Source organism: Drosophila serrata, unplaced genomic scaffold (genome assembly GCF_035046125.1).
Source record: "Drosophila serrata isolate PLE 108 unplaced genomic scaffold, ASM3504612v1 contig_276, whole genome shotgun sequence".
In the NCBI taxonomy this organism is placed as follows: domain Eukaryota; kingdom Metazoa; phylum Arthropoda; class Insecta; order Diptera; family Drosophilidae; genus Drosophila; species Drosophila serrata.
Window position 1 is genome coordinate 2,052,038 of NW_028257174.1, and position 13,331 is coordinate 2,065,368.

The 13,331-nt window shown below is 46.0% G+C and overlaps 2 protein-coding genes across 3 annotated transcripts; one reads left to right on the forward strand and one right to left on the reverse strand.

The window, feature by feature from the left end:
• The first annotated feature begins 34 nt into the window (after nt 1–34).
• On the forward strand, nt 35–8,160 carry Sik2 (Salt-inducible kinase 2). Of its 2 annotated transcripts, none has more exons than XM_020948078.2 (8): nt 35–513; nt 2,385–3,239; nt 3,301–3,364; nt 3,429–3,715; nt 3,781–4,881; nt 4,942–5,235; nt 5,301–7,262; nt 7,351–8,160. In XM_020948078.2, exons 2-8 carry the CDS (start codon nt 2,556–2,558, stop codon nt 7,456–7,458), a joined length of 4,500 nt encoding a protein of 1,499 aa, XP_020803737.2. In that variant the 5' UTR covers nt 35–513; nt 2,385–2,555; the 3' UTR covers nt 7,459–8,160. The 2 variants fall into 2 exon arrangements, with proteins under 2 accessions (XP_020803737.2, XP_086691547.1); XM_086835421.1 differs by having other exon boundaries at nt 82–284.
• Nucleotides 7,957–11,549, reverse strand: LOC110180416 (G protein-coupled receptor moody). Its single transcript, XM_020948080.2, has 3 exons — nt 10,745–11,549; nt 8,874–9,515; nt 7,957–8,813 (listed from the first exon to the last, which is right to left on the reverse strand). The coding sequence occupies exons 1-3, from the start codon at nt 11,314–11,316 to the stop codon at nt 8,327–8,329; spliced, it is 1,701 nt and encodes a 566-aa protein (XP_020803739.2). The 5' UTR covers nt 11,317–11,549; the 3' UTR covers nt 7,957–8,326.
• Nucleotides 11,550–13,331: the final 1,782 nt, after the last annotated feature.

Genomic DNA, 13,331 nt, shown 5'->3' on the forward strand with positions numbered 1-13,331 from the left:
GTGGCCCAGCACCGGCATGCTCGGCAACCCTTTTGGACATACTCTCGGCGGCACTCGGAACGCACTCGCTTGGCACTTGGCAACCCTCGCTGCCTGCCTCGCTGGGGATTCGGTCTCGGGTGAGCGGACGAAGAGCGGGGGTGGCATACCAAATAGCAGCAGCGGGAGCGTCAAGCGTCAAGCTTGCGGACGCCAGTTGGACGCAGCTCGGGACTGGAGGCAGCCACGTTTCCCCAGCAGCAGCAGCAGCCATCCCATCTGTGTGTCGCATTGCCGCGAGTCGAGTGAGTGTGTGTGCGCCGTGCTGTGCCGTGCCGCATGTGTCCGCGATCCGCGAACGGGATGTGGATGTGGATGTGTCTGTGCGTGTGGTCACCGTCTTCTCCGTCTTGGTCGTCGTCGTTCATCCTCATAGCCATTCGATCCGGACGCAGCATTAGTAAATCTGCGTATCATTTTTGTTAACCCGCCGGCTCTCCTCTGTTTTTCTACGCTCCCTACACACGACTAACGGTAATTTTGTGCAATTGTGTGCGTGCGGCTTACTCCTTTGGCCAGTGTTGCAGCTCCTGACCGCAGCTGCTGCTGCTCCTGCTGCACTGCATCCTTCGACTAAGAACTGGCAACGGTGTGGTGTGTATGGTGGCTTTGAGAGCGCCTGGCCAAGGCGAGAGATTTCCGCGATGCGATGCCCCCGCTCTGCTCTGCTTATTGATTTTTCACCAACCCACACACACACACACACGCAGGCAGGCAAACACCCACACACACACACACGCGCGAGAGCACCCACTCTCGTAAAGAGTAGTGCTGCCAACTCAGCCGTTTTGCGCGTCGGAAAACTAGCCATTTTGAAAGCGGAAGTGCCAGCAGCCATTTGCAGCCATATTGCAAATTTTGTTTCCTGTTTTATCAATTGAAGTTTACTTTTTGGAGGAGATGCGAGATGTGGGTTAAGGGTTAAGAGTTTTTAAATATAATTTCTTTAAATCTGTTATTTTTATAGCAATTCTGTCTTAATGTCTTGGTTTAAATATTTTATTTTAATTATTTATACCATTATCAATGACATACTAAGGTTTGACAGGTTAAAATCCAATTTGAAGTTGAGATTCTATTTCAAGGATTATTTTGTGGAAGAAAAACCTTTTGAAGGTAACAGATAAACACTTAAATTATTGTTATTTTTAGTATTTGCTTAAATTCCTAGCCATTTGTTTCTAGTAGCAACACTAGCAAAGAAAAAGCAGCCACGAGAGAGAGAGAAAGCTAGAAGAGAGCGCATACCCATACGCAAACACAGTGGCTTTGTAACAGCAGACACACACACAGGCATACATACGCCCACAGATAGCTGAGCTAATCTCTTATCAAGCGTCGACTGTCCCACCTCCGCCCCCTCTAAGCCAAACCCTCCCTCCCCTCCCTTCCTCATTTACATCGGGGGAAAAAATCAAAATTAGTCATAAACTTGCGTTTTACTTTTAGGACCTCAAAAATTAAAGGATATATATTTTGTTTATTATATCTATATATATATTTCACTGCAGAGATAAACTAGAAATTTAATAATTATTTTATGTTGAATTTAAAACAGTATTTACTGCGTCAGGTGTAAATAGAGGTTTTATTTTTTACTTTTAGCTGATGTCAATGGTTTTAAATTCAAGTAAACAAGAAAAATATAAAAATAAATTCATAGTGTATTACTAAATATATTGTTTTTGGGAAATCTGCCAAGATAATTCCAAGAATATATAAAATAAATTAAGACAAGAAAAAAAAGAAGCTTTTTGAAGCCTTGCAGATTGAAACTAAATTATAGAAAATAAAATATAATTAAATATAAATAAATAAAATATCTTAAAATATTCGCATTCTTTAAATAAATATTTGAATATTGAAATTTTTATATGAAAATTTTTTCGAAAAATCTAATTTTCAAAATCTCATAACTCAGCCAAAAAAGCATTAAATTTAATTCGGAAAGTGGTCCTATGCTAGTTTTTATTAGGTTTATAAATCTGCATACTTAGCTTATAATTTTAAAATATTCTATTTTTTGCCAATTTTTGAAAATTTTAACGATGTAACCCCTTTAATTTTTTTCAAAAAATTGAAACATTTTTTTTTGTGTCAGAGGTGGCTAGATTGATTTGCCTATTGATGCTGATCAAGAATATATATGATTTTTAGGGTCGGAAATGACTCCTTCACTTACTTTTTACTAAATTTATAGTACCTTTCCAAGGATATAAAAGTCCCTTGAAAGTATGCTGCAAAAAAGCATTGCCTACTTTTAAGGACATTTTAAATTGCTGGTTATCTTAAAATTGTTCCTTGGTATTAATTATACCTTTTTTATCCTTTTTCTCCGGCTTCAGGAGCACTACCATGGGCCAGGAGGTGCTGGCTTTCCGGGCATTCCCTGCATGCTATGCCAGCATGTGCCTCATCATCATCCTCTCGCGAATGTCGCTACCAATCTCTCATCTCCGGCTCTGCCTCCTCTCGGTGTGAACTAGCTGGCCCGCCCGGAGTGCCTCAGTTGGAAAATGAGCACCTGCGAGACGGCGGCGGCGGCTGACGAGGATTCCGCCACCAAGACCGAGGAGAGTCAGCCGCCGGAGGAGCAGAAGCATGAGAAGCTAGAGAAGCTAGAGAAGCTGGGCAAGCTGAGTGGCGGGAAGCAGGAGAAGCAGCAACAGCAGGCGGCGGAGAAGCAGCCGCAGAATGGCAAGCCCGAGTCAGAGACCTTGGACAAGGCACAGCATCCTCAACTGGAGTCCATACGCAGCTCTGTCCTGCTGGATAGTAGTGCTGCAGCTCCGTCTATTGATGCCTTGGTGGCCTGCAAGGATGCCCTGCTGGCCCAGAAGCTATTTGCCAGCGGCGGGGCTACCCCTGGTCCCAGTCCCACAGCGAATTCTGGAGGAGGAGCAGCAGGAGCAGGAGGATCTGGAGCAGCAGTAGGCGGCGGCTCTATGGGTGGTGTGAGTGGCAAGGAGCTGCTCAAGCTTAAGGAGCCCATGCGTGTGGGCTTCTATGACATCGAACGCACCATTGGCAAGGGCAACTTTGCTGTGGTAAAGCTGGCCCGTCATCGCATCACCAAAAACGAGGTGGCCATCAAGATCATAGACAAGTCACAGCTGGACCAGACCAATCTACAGAAGGTCTACCGTGAGGTGGAGATCATGAAGCGACTGAAGCACCCGCACATCATCAAGCTTTACCAGGTGAGAGGCGAAGGAGTTCGAAGAGGAGCAACTTCTCACCTATGTTTACTCTACCCCCCAGGTTATGGAGACCAAGAACATGATCTATATAGTCTCGGAGTATGCCAGTCAGGGGGAGATTTTTGGTAAGGATCTTTTAAGGATCGTACCCAGATCAGATCCTTTGTAATACATCTGATTCCTTTTCAGATTACATTGCCAAATATGGCAGAATGTCGGAATCGGCGGCCCGCTTCAAATTCTGGCAAATCATTTCGGCTGTGGAGTATTGCCACAAAAAAGGCATTGTCCATCGTGACCTCAAGGCCGAGAATCTGCTCCTTGATCTCAATATGAACATCAAAATTGCAGACTTTGGTTTCTCCAATCATTTCAAGCCCGGCGAACTGCTGGCCACCTGGTGCGGTTCACCGCCATATGCTGCACCCGAGGTGTTCGAGGGGAAGCAGTACACAGGACCAGAGATTGATATTTGGGTGAGTTGTCCAAATCCTGCTGCTTCCTGATATATATATATCCTATATAATGTATATTCTTGTAGTCCCTGGGCGTGGTCCTGTATGTCCTGGTCTGCGGCGCCCTGCCCTTTGATGGCTCCACGTTGCAGAGCCTGCGGGATCGTGTCCTCTCCGGTCGCTTTCGGATCCCCTTCTTCATGAGCTCCGAGTGTGAGCATCTCATCCGTCGCATGCTTGTGCTGGAGCCCACCCGTCGCTATACAATCGATCAGATCAAGCGTCATCGCTGGATGTGCCCGGAGCTGCTGGAGCATGTCCTTATTGCCAAATACAATTTGGGTGCCGAGCGGCAATCCTCGCTGGAGCCCAGTGAGGATATCCTAAGGATAATGGCCGAATATGTGGGCATTGGACCGGATAAGACGCGGGCGAGCCTGAAGAAGAACACCTACGATCATGTGGCGGCCATCTATCTGCTCCTGCAGGATCGTGTTAGTCATAAGAAGGAGCAGAGCAATGGTTCCTCAGCGGCATCCTCCACCTCCATTGCTGCCTCCCAGCAGAGGCTGCTCTACAAGAGCACCAAGATTGACCAGCAGCAGCAACAGCAGCAGCAGCAACCGCAGCAGCAGCAGCAATCCAAGACAATATCCACCAGCTCGATCCTGGCCAAGGATCAGGCCCACAAAAGACTTAGCCGTCATCAGACGGTGCTCATGAGTGACCGCCCTGTACCCGTGCCCGATCCCAGTCACTATTATGCCAAGTATTCGCTGCCACTCCATGCCCACCTGGCGGGTTATCTAAATGGTGGTGGTGGCGGTGCTGGAGGAGTACCGGTGGAAGTGGAGCCCTCAACTGGTATACCCTTGCCCATGCGTTATACTCCCCTGCCAGCGGCTGTTTCACCGGCTCCCTCGAACTGCTCCTCAAACTCCTCGAGGATGGGACGCCATAGCCTGAGCTCCAATTCACCGCGAAGTCATCGCCCCGTGGCCATATCCCTTAGCATTGACAACAATCCCTCGCTGGCCAATCTCCGGTGCAGGGAGATGATGGAGGGACCAGGTGGAGGCGGAAGCGGAGCACCCGGTGTACCCTTGGTATCGAAGCAACTGCATCAGACCATCAGTGAGTACATCATCAAACAGAGCACCGAAGACTGCCGGCAGCTGCTGCAGCAGGTGAGTGATCCTCCAGAGTTCCAAGTGTTCCACATTCATAACCACATTCCCACGTTTCAGTCCACAGCTGTGGCGGAGGGCAAGGATGAGATGCCCAAGCTGCCGGAAACAGGAGCGGGACAGGGACAGGTAGGAATGCCCGCTACAGCTGCCAATGCTGGAGGATCAGGATCTGGTTCTGGTTCTGGTTCTGGCTCCTGCTCGGGCGAGAGCAACACCAAGACAATAAAGGCCATGTCCGGCTCGAGCAGCTTCGATTCGCAGGCCAATCTTGGCCAGAGCTTTCGCTACAAGATGTCCGCCGAGGCCACCAAACTGTTCCAGACCCTCCAAGAGAGTCCGCTGCCCGTGGAGGTGAGTCTATCTAGGAAATCTCTTGAAGATTTCAGCTCTCTATATATATAATCCCTAATCCTTAGCAACGGAGCAAGCGACGCGGCCATCTGGGCAGCAGCACCAATGGCAGTGGCTGTGATTCCGGCCAGGAGATGAATGAGTCTAAATCAAATGGGGATAGTCGATCCGAGAAGAAGGTCCTCGCCCAGGGCAGCTCCAGCACGGACGAGGGCTGCGAGACGGATCAGGGCAATGATCCGGGCTCTGCCTCGCAGGAGTCCAAGGACAGCAATGGCGGTGGCCCCGTACATGGTCATGGTCATGGCCAGTCTAATGGCGGACCCACCTCGCTTTCGAGCAGCGACTTAACCCACCTAGCCGGCGCAGGCGGTGGCAGTGGCGGCGGCAGTAGAGGTGGCGGCCAGAGCCACCGGATGCGTTCATATGCAAGCAGCAGCTCCTCCAGCGGCGTCCTGGCCGGCAGTGCCGGCAGCTATTCTAAGAGTCTCAGCCAGAATCTGAGTCGTGGCTCTTCGAAGAGCAACTGCAGCGGTCCATATGATAGTCTGGACTTTGCCCTGCCCTCGGGCAAGGGTAGCCTGCCCTCCTGCATGGGTTCCAGCTCCATGCTGGCCACACCCACACCGGCATCGGGTTCACCGGCAGCCGTCTCCTCGGAGCACTCATCGGAGCGTTCGTTATATGGCAGCCATAGCTCCTGCATCCATATGCCAGGTGCCCTGGCCCTGGGCCTGGGCTTGGGTCTCGGCCTGCCGCCGCCCAGTTCGGCATCGACGCCCACGCCGAATCCCACGCCACCGCCGCCGCCAAACGGAGGAGGAGGAGGAGGAGCTCCCTTTCTGGACAAGCGTTCGCCCATCCATTTCCGCGAGGGACGAAGGGCCAGCGATGGCCTGGTGGCCCAGGGATTGCTCAGCTCTGGCAGCCTTCTTGGCACCAGTCGGGTATATGGAAGCTATCGCTATGAGCAGGCCAAGCGACACAACTGGCTGGAGATCCAGCAGCTGCAACAGGAGGCGGCTCACCAGCATCAGCATAACCATGGACATGGCCAGGTGTATGGCCTGGAGGAGCTATGTCAATTTCCAAATGGTCAATTCTATGCCCTGCCCGCTGGCAAACATCATCCGCTAATGACGCTGCCCCATCACCATGGACATGGACATGGTCATGGACATGGTCATAGCCATGGTCATGGTCATAGCCACGGTCATGGCCATGGACATGGACATGCTCATGGACATGGCCATGGACATGTTCAGCATCCCCTGTTTCATCCGGGTCAGGCGGCTGCTCCACCGCCGCTGCTCCTCGAGGCTGGCGCTGGCGGAGATCTCTATGGTCATGCGGCCGCCGCCGCTGCTGCTGCTGCTGCCGCTGCTGCTGCGGCCGCCTGTTATGCCCCGCCACCGCCGCCACCCGGTCTATATCCACATCCGCATCTTCCTTTGGGTGTGACCAGTGTGGCAGTGCCCATGTCACCGATGCAAAAGCCACCATTGCAGCAGCAATTGCTCCAGCATCGTTTGCTCCAGCAGAAGCGTCAGCTCTTTCAGAAGCAATACGCCCTGGAGGCACAGCTGGCCGGGCGACATCATCAGCAGCAGCATCCACATCCACATCCCCATCAGCAGCAGCAGCATCAGCAGCATCAGCTCCATCAGCACCATCACTTTGGGCATCCGCAGCCACCGCCTCCGCCACCGCCGGCACCCAATCCCGAACAGCATCTGGCCGAGGAGCTGTATGAGCTGGCCCTCCTAGAGCGACCCAGGAGCGGCACACCGAGACTGCAGCACTCGATGACCATGCCGGGAGCTCATGCCTTCAGTCAGATGAATCTAAAGACCTCCTACATCAGTCAATCGGACCAGGGCACTGGTCAGGTGGGAGGAGCTTCAAATGGTGGTGGGGCACCAGGTGGTGCCGGAACAGTACCGCCGTCCACAGCACCGGGCACGCCCACGGCGGTCAAGTGCAAGCCGGCCACGCCACATGGGCATAGCCTGGAGGCTGAATATCATGTGAGTATATCAACAATTTTTATCTCCAAGTTAAGTTATCCATTATCTTAATCTCCAGTTAACTATATTTATTGGTATTCCTTTCCAGACATCGACGCCCGTGCTCAGTTTATTCACACCCAACTGGCAATCGCTGGTGAAGCCGCTCAGCGAGAGTCCCATCCTGGAGATATCCGAGCATCTGGAGTCCGTCTAAGTGGGATGAGGGAGATGAGGGAAAGAGGGAAAGGGGGGGATGCTCTATCCGGGGAGGGAGGCATCGGACTAATGGTGACCCTTTGTTGGTCACCTCAATTTTTTATTAAGCTCGCAATCGCAATTATGAATTATTTGATCCCATATACGATATACAAACCATGCAAACATATATATATATAGATATACATAGCGGATATATATATATATACAATATACACGGATCCATCTGGAACTGGAGAACTGGTTAACTGAAGCTATACGATGGAATCAACGTAATATTGGAAGATTTAGTTGTGTTATTAGCCTTAAGTAGTCCAAAGTTTCGTACGCATACACGCAGACATATACAATATGTATATTGATAATAATAGCGTTAAGCTATAGCTCTTACTTATGATTACACTATACACACCCCGGAGAGGATTAGGAGGATGAGCAGGTGGGAGCAGGTGGGAGCAGGTGGAAGTGGATTATGAGAACAACGTAACTACATATATCAATTATTCGAAGCATTTATTGGGGGCATAGATAGGGTATATCCATATACGGATATATCTATTATGTATTGGTACAATAATTAGCGACAAGCAAACAAAAAAACAAAAAAAAAAAAACTTATAAAAAACAAAACATCGATTGTTCTTAAACATGGAATTCAAAATGTAAACCAGATATTAAAGTCATTTGGTATAAAATGCAATACACTTCTGGTGTTCCTACATTACATATGTATATTGGTATGGTTTCTTGGAAGGGTTTCTTTGATCCTGTGACTAGACACAAACAAAATGATCGATCCTGCTGGGGGGACGGATGACATACAAAGGCAATGACAAGGGAGAGAGAGTGACAGCTCCTAGCGGAAGTCACGCTGCCGATTTACCCAACTTCCGTTTCCGCTGCTGCTGCTGTTGATGCTGCTGCTGCTGCTGTTGCTGCTGCTGGTGATGATGCCTCTGATCTTGCTGATGGGAATCAGAGGAGCCATGACACCTCAATAGATTCCAATAGGCTCGACGATACTCGGAACTCATTAGCACATAAATCAACGGATTGATGCAGGTGGTCAGATAAATAAGCAAATAACCAGCAATATTAAACCAATGCACCTCTGTGGCCGTCTTCCAAATCTTGGTCACTGTTATGGGTAAATAACAGATGACAAACCACACAAAGATCACCAGAATCATTTTGAGTAAACGTCGATCCTTGGCGCTCATGCGACCCGGATAAATGGACGAGGCATTGGATGTATTACCCATGGAGGCATATAGTGATTTTCGTGGACTAAATCGGGTGAAGGAGGTGCGCAATGAGGCAGTTATGGGATTGGAATTGGAATTCGGATTCTTCCTATAAAAATCATAGTGAAATTAGAATTTATATTCGACATATTGGTCACACCCTACTCACCCGGAGTTCTTGGCCAGCTCCAGTTGCGTTTGACTGCGTCCCAGGCTGATCTTCTCCTGATCTCGCTCTCGCTCTCGTTCCTTCTCCTTCTCCTTCTCCTTGAGCACCACATTGGCATCCACTGGTGGCTGCTGATCCTCCTGCTCCCGCCGCCGGATGCTGTACGAGATGGGCAGGCTGTCCGCCGAGGCATTGTCATCTATGTAGGCCAGCTGCTCGGCCACCACAAAGGGTCGTCCTGGCTCCTGCTGCTGCTGCTGTTGCTGCTGCTGTTGTCCTTCGCCACCACTCGATGTGCTGGCCTTCTCTGGCTTTGACCTGGGCATAGCCATGGGCTGGCTGGGTGTCACCTCGCTGAGATTAGCCTTGTTGGCAGTTCCTGCCCGTATGGCTGCCTTCCGGACCAGCATAAAGATCCTGGCATAGCAAATCACAATGCAAATGCAGGGCACCATAAAAGCGGCTATGAACAGGAACTCCTTGGGCGAACGTCCATATCGATCGTGGAGAATGGAACAGGAACCGATGCTTACATCCAGGCCAAAGCAGCCCCAGACGCCGCGCCATGTGGGTATCATGATCGAGAATGTGGTCACCCAGGTGCCGGCCACCATCAAGGCCAGATAGCGTCTCTGGTAGATCCTGCAGGGATGTTCAAGAGAAAATTAAATAATAAAATCCACCTTTAATAAATCTGTTACAAATTTCATTATTTCTTAAAAATATTTAATATTTTTTTGTACTCTTAAATATAATATAAAAGACAATTATAAAACATTCTTAATGCCATAGCGTTTCAGGTTCATTGAACCTTCAGAAGCTTCTAGCACAATCAAGGAGTCATTTCCGACCCTATAAACCATATATATTCTTGATCAGCATCAACACGCGAATCTTTCTAGCCATCTTCGGCAGAAAAAAATATTTTTCGCAAATTTTCCATTTTTTGAGAAAAAGGAAAGGGGTTACATCGTTAAAATTTTCAAAAATCGATCAAAAATTCAATTTTTAATGGAGTATGTAGTTTTATTAACCTGCTAAAAATAAACATACGAACGCTTTCCGATTTAAAATTAATGCATTTTTAGCCTAGTTATGAATTTTTTAAATTTTGATTTGTCGAAAAAATGTTCACATAAAAATATAGTTAATATCCATTAAAAAATGGTATTCTAACTTTAGTCAGAAGCTTTAAACTAAGTGAAGGAGCCATTTCCGACCCTATAAACCTTATATATTCTTGATCAGCATCAACAGGCGAATCTTTCTAGCCATCTTCGGCAGAAAAAAATATTTTTCGCAAATTTTCCATTTTTGGAAAAAAAGGAAAGGGGTTACATCGTTAAAATTTTCAAAAATCGGTCAAAAATTCAATTTTTGATGGAGTATGCAGTTTTTTTAACCTGCTTAAAATGAACATACAAACGCTTTCCGAATTAAAATTAATGCATTTTTGGCTAAGTTATGAAATTTTTAAACTGTGTTTAATTCATAAAATATATCCTATAAATATACGAATATTTAATGCTTATTTATGATTAATTTCCAATTCGATCCTATAATTTAATTGCAAACTGCATGGGTATATAAACTTTGGCTTTCCCAAGTTTAGTTTCCTTTCCTGTTAAATATAAAACAATTTCTTCGAGATGCGTGTGCTGGTCTATATAACCAAGTTCTGTATATTCCTATAAAACAGAACCCATTTCCACACACACACACTATATACACACACATTTTGTTTAAACACACGAAAATCCAAAAGCTCAAAATGCGAAATGTTTGTCTAAATTCCGAAACAACAATCGATCGATCGAGTGTGTGTGTGGGTTTTCTTGTGAAATATGGTCAAGTGGATGGAGAAACCTTACCTGGGATATTGCCTGGGATGGGCTATGATGATATACCGATTGATGGTGATCAATGATACGGATAGCAGGGATACGGCCAGCAAACCATATCGAAGCATGGGGAATAGTCGGCACAGGAGATCACTGTGCGTCCAGGCTCGTTCCCGAAATGTGGATGCGGCCAGCGGGAGATTGAAGCAACCGAAGAGCAGATCCGAGCAGGATAAATTTATAATAAATATAGCCGTAGAGTTACGCGTCTGACGGCCACGGGATAGGGCAATGATGGTCAGCAGGTTGCCGGGCACACCCACAATAATGAAGACAATGCAGGCCATCCAGGCGATGGTCAGCAGCTCATCCGAATAGCCCTCGAAGAGCACCTGATGTCCATCACTGGTGGTGGTGTCGGTGGTTAGGTCCAGGTCCAGGTCCATTTCCAGTTCCAATTCAGGTGACATTAGTTGAATATCCATGGGTTTTACAACCAAATCTGATTGTAGTAGCAGAGGCATTATCTCCGGTTGATGCGTTTGGTGCGGAATGTTGCTGCTGCTGCTGCTGCTGATGCTGATGCTGCTGGGCGGGAACATGGTGGTAACGGATGGCGTCGGGTCAGGTCGGTCGGTCGGTTGGTCGGTGCAAGGTGGGGAGCACGTTGCTCGTTCCTGCTCTGAATTTGTACTAAAACTGAATTCTTCGCATCCACAAAAGCCAACCAAAAAAAAAAAAAAAACAAAAAACAAAAAAACAACAACAACAATAAGAATAACAACAAAATGTGAGGAAAAGCGGGAAGCCAGCCGAGCGTACAAAATATTGAGAAAAAAAATCAAATCCAGAAAAGAGCCCGAAAAAAACTACACAAGCAGCAGCGAACTAGAAAAACTTTTGGAAAACGAAAACAATACAGTGGCAGCAACACCAACAACAACACCAACAAAAACACCAACAACACCAACAACAACACCAACAAATAGCAGTACAAATTTTTATTGTATACAACAATTGACTTCATCATCGGGTAATTTGGTAATTTGGTAATTTGCCCGTGGAATGGGCACAATGTTTACATTGTTCCTATTCTTCGGGTTTTCAGTTTTTGGGGCTCGGTTCGTTAACGTTTCGGATATGGGATTCGGAATCGGTTTTTCCTCCAGCCTTCCCAGCTTTTCCTCGCTCTCTCGTACACTTTTCTTCGAGCGTCGATATTCTGATGGATCGCATTGTTGCTGTTTTTTCTTTTATACTTTGGATTTCCAAATATACGAACTAGGGGTACAGGGTTTTTTAAAAAAAATCTTTAAAAACTATAGAGATACTATCAACGGCAGCTTTATTAATTGGTTTATTTTATTTAAGCATGTATAAAATGTAATATAGAATTAAAGCAAATGAAAAACTAAAGTTTTATTCATGGTTTTATATATATACTTTATTACAATCTTAGAATTTAAGTAATATTTCAACTATATAGATTCCTCTTGCAGCCCTGATTTTGGGATTCCGTTCGTACGCACACCTCTTTGAGCATTTTCGAAACTAAAAACTTTTTCAATTCTTAGCAGCGTGTTGTTTTTTTTGTGTGTGTGTGTGTGTGTAGTTTCCTCTGGATAATAAATGGGATCTACTCATAGTAACAACAACAACAAAGATTTATACAAAAAAAAATATAAATATATAAAAGCAGAGAAAAACGCACACGAGATTTGAGTGAATAAATACTATATACAAACGATTTCGATTCTATGCGTAAAATAAAAGTCATAGTCGTGAGGCATTTCTCTCCCCGATTTTCCACAATTTCCTCACCCTGATAAAAACCCCTTTAACAAAATTTAGATGCCCGACTCTCTTAATTAATCAACTTTATGTCCAATTTCCATCTGGAGAAGGGGTCAAAGTGCGGGTCATTTGTGCTGGAAAATTAAAAGTATAGCGTTTGCCTTATTGTGGCATGGAAAAAGAAAAACGAGTAAGTGATTCAGGGAATGGAAATTAAAGGGAAAACTCTTTGGCAATTCGAACTCACTGTTTGTTTTCCATGCAGGGTCCCGTCCCGGAATTGCACCAGACTATACAAACTATACAGACTATATACATATATAGATATATATGTACATATATACAAAGAGTTCCGATCGTGTCCAGTGACCATTATGCGGAAAACAAACAACTGGAGACGGTCTGCTAGCGCCATATCGCCTTCGATTCCAGTTTATATCTGGGATTCTTTATTTGTAATTTAAGATAATGCCAAGGGTATATACTATATACATCAGGATTATTGAGAAAGAACATCAATCACCAATTGACACATACGGGTTTTTTTTTTTTTTGTGTGTAATTTGGGATTTGTGGGTTTGGGATTATGTTTTGAATAAAGAAAGCTTAGATTTACAAGGTTTATTATTAGTTGCAATGATTTAAGCAATGTTTAAGATTTGGGTAAAGAAAAAGGTGATACATATCAAATACTATATATTTACTATATACATATATTACCCATAAATACAATTATTTTGATACAGTAAACCCAGATAGTTTTTTTTATTAATAAAAACAACCTTTTAAAATATCACACATTTCGTTGTATAGATTTCAGCAA

Bases quoted from the DNA above. Each gene is read 5' to 3' on its own strand.
- Sik2 (XM_020948078.2), top strand. From the start codon at position 2,556: ATGAGCACCTGCGAGACGGCGGCGGCGGCTGACGAGGATTCCGCCACC. The intron at 3,365-3,428 runs GTAAGGATCTTT...ATTCCTTTTCAG, and splicing joins CAGTCAGGGGGAGATTTTTG to ATTACATTGCCAAATATGGC. The intron at 7,263-7,350 runs GTGAGTATATCA...ATTCCTTTCCAG, and splicing joins GCCTGGAGGCTGAATATCAT to ACATCGACGCCCGTGCTCAG.
- LOC110180416 (XM_020948080.2), bottom strand. From the start codon at position 11,316: ATGTTCCCGCCCAGCAGCATCAGCATCAGCAGCAGCAGCAGCAGCAAC. The intron at 9,516-10,744 runs GTAAGGTTTCTC...ACATCCCTGCAG, and splicing joins CATCCCAGGCAATATCCCAG to GATCTACCAGAGACGCTATC. The intron at 8,814-8,873 runs GTGAGTAGGGTG...TGATTTTTATAG, and splicing joins GAGCTGGCCAAGAACTCCGG to GAAGAATCCGAATTCCAATT.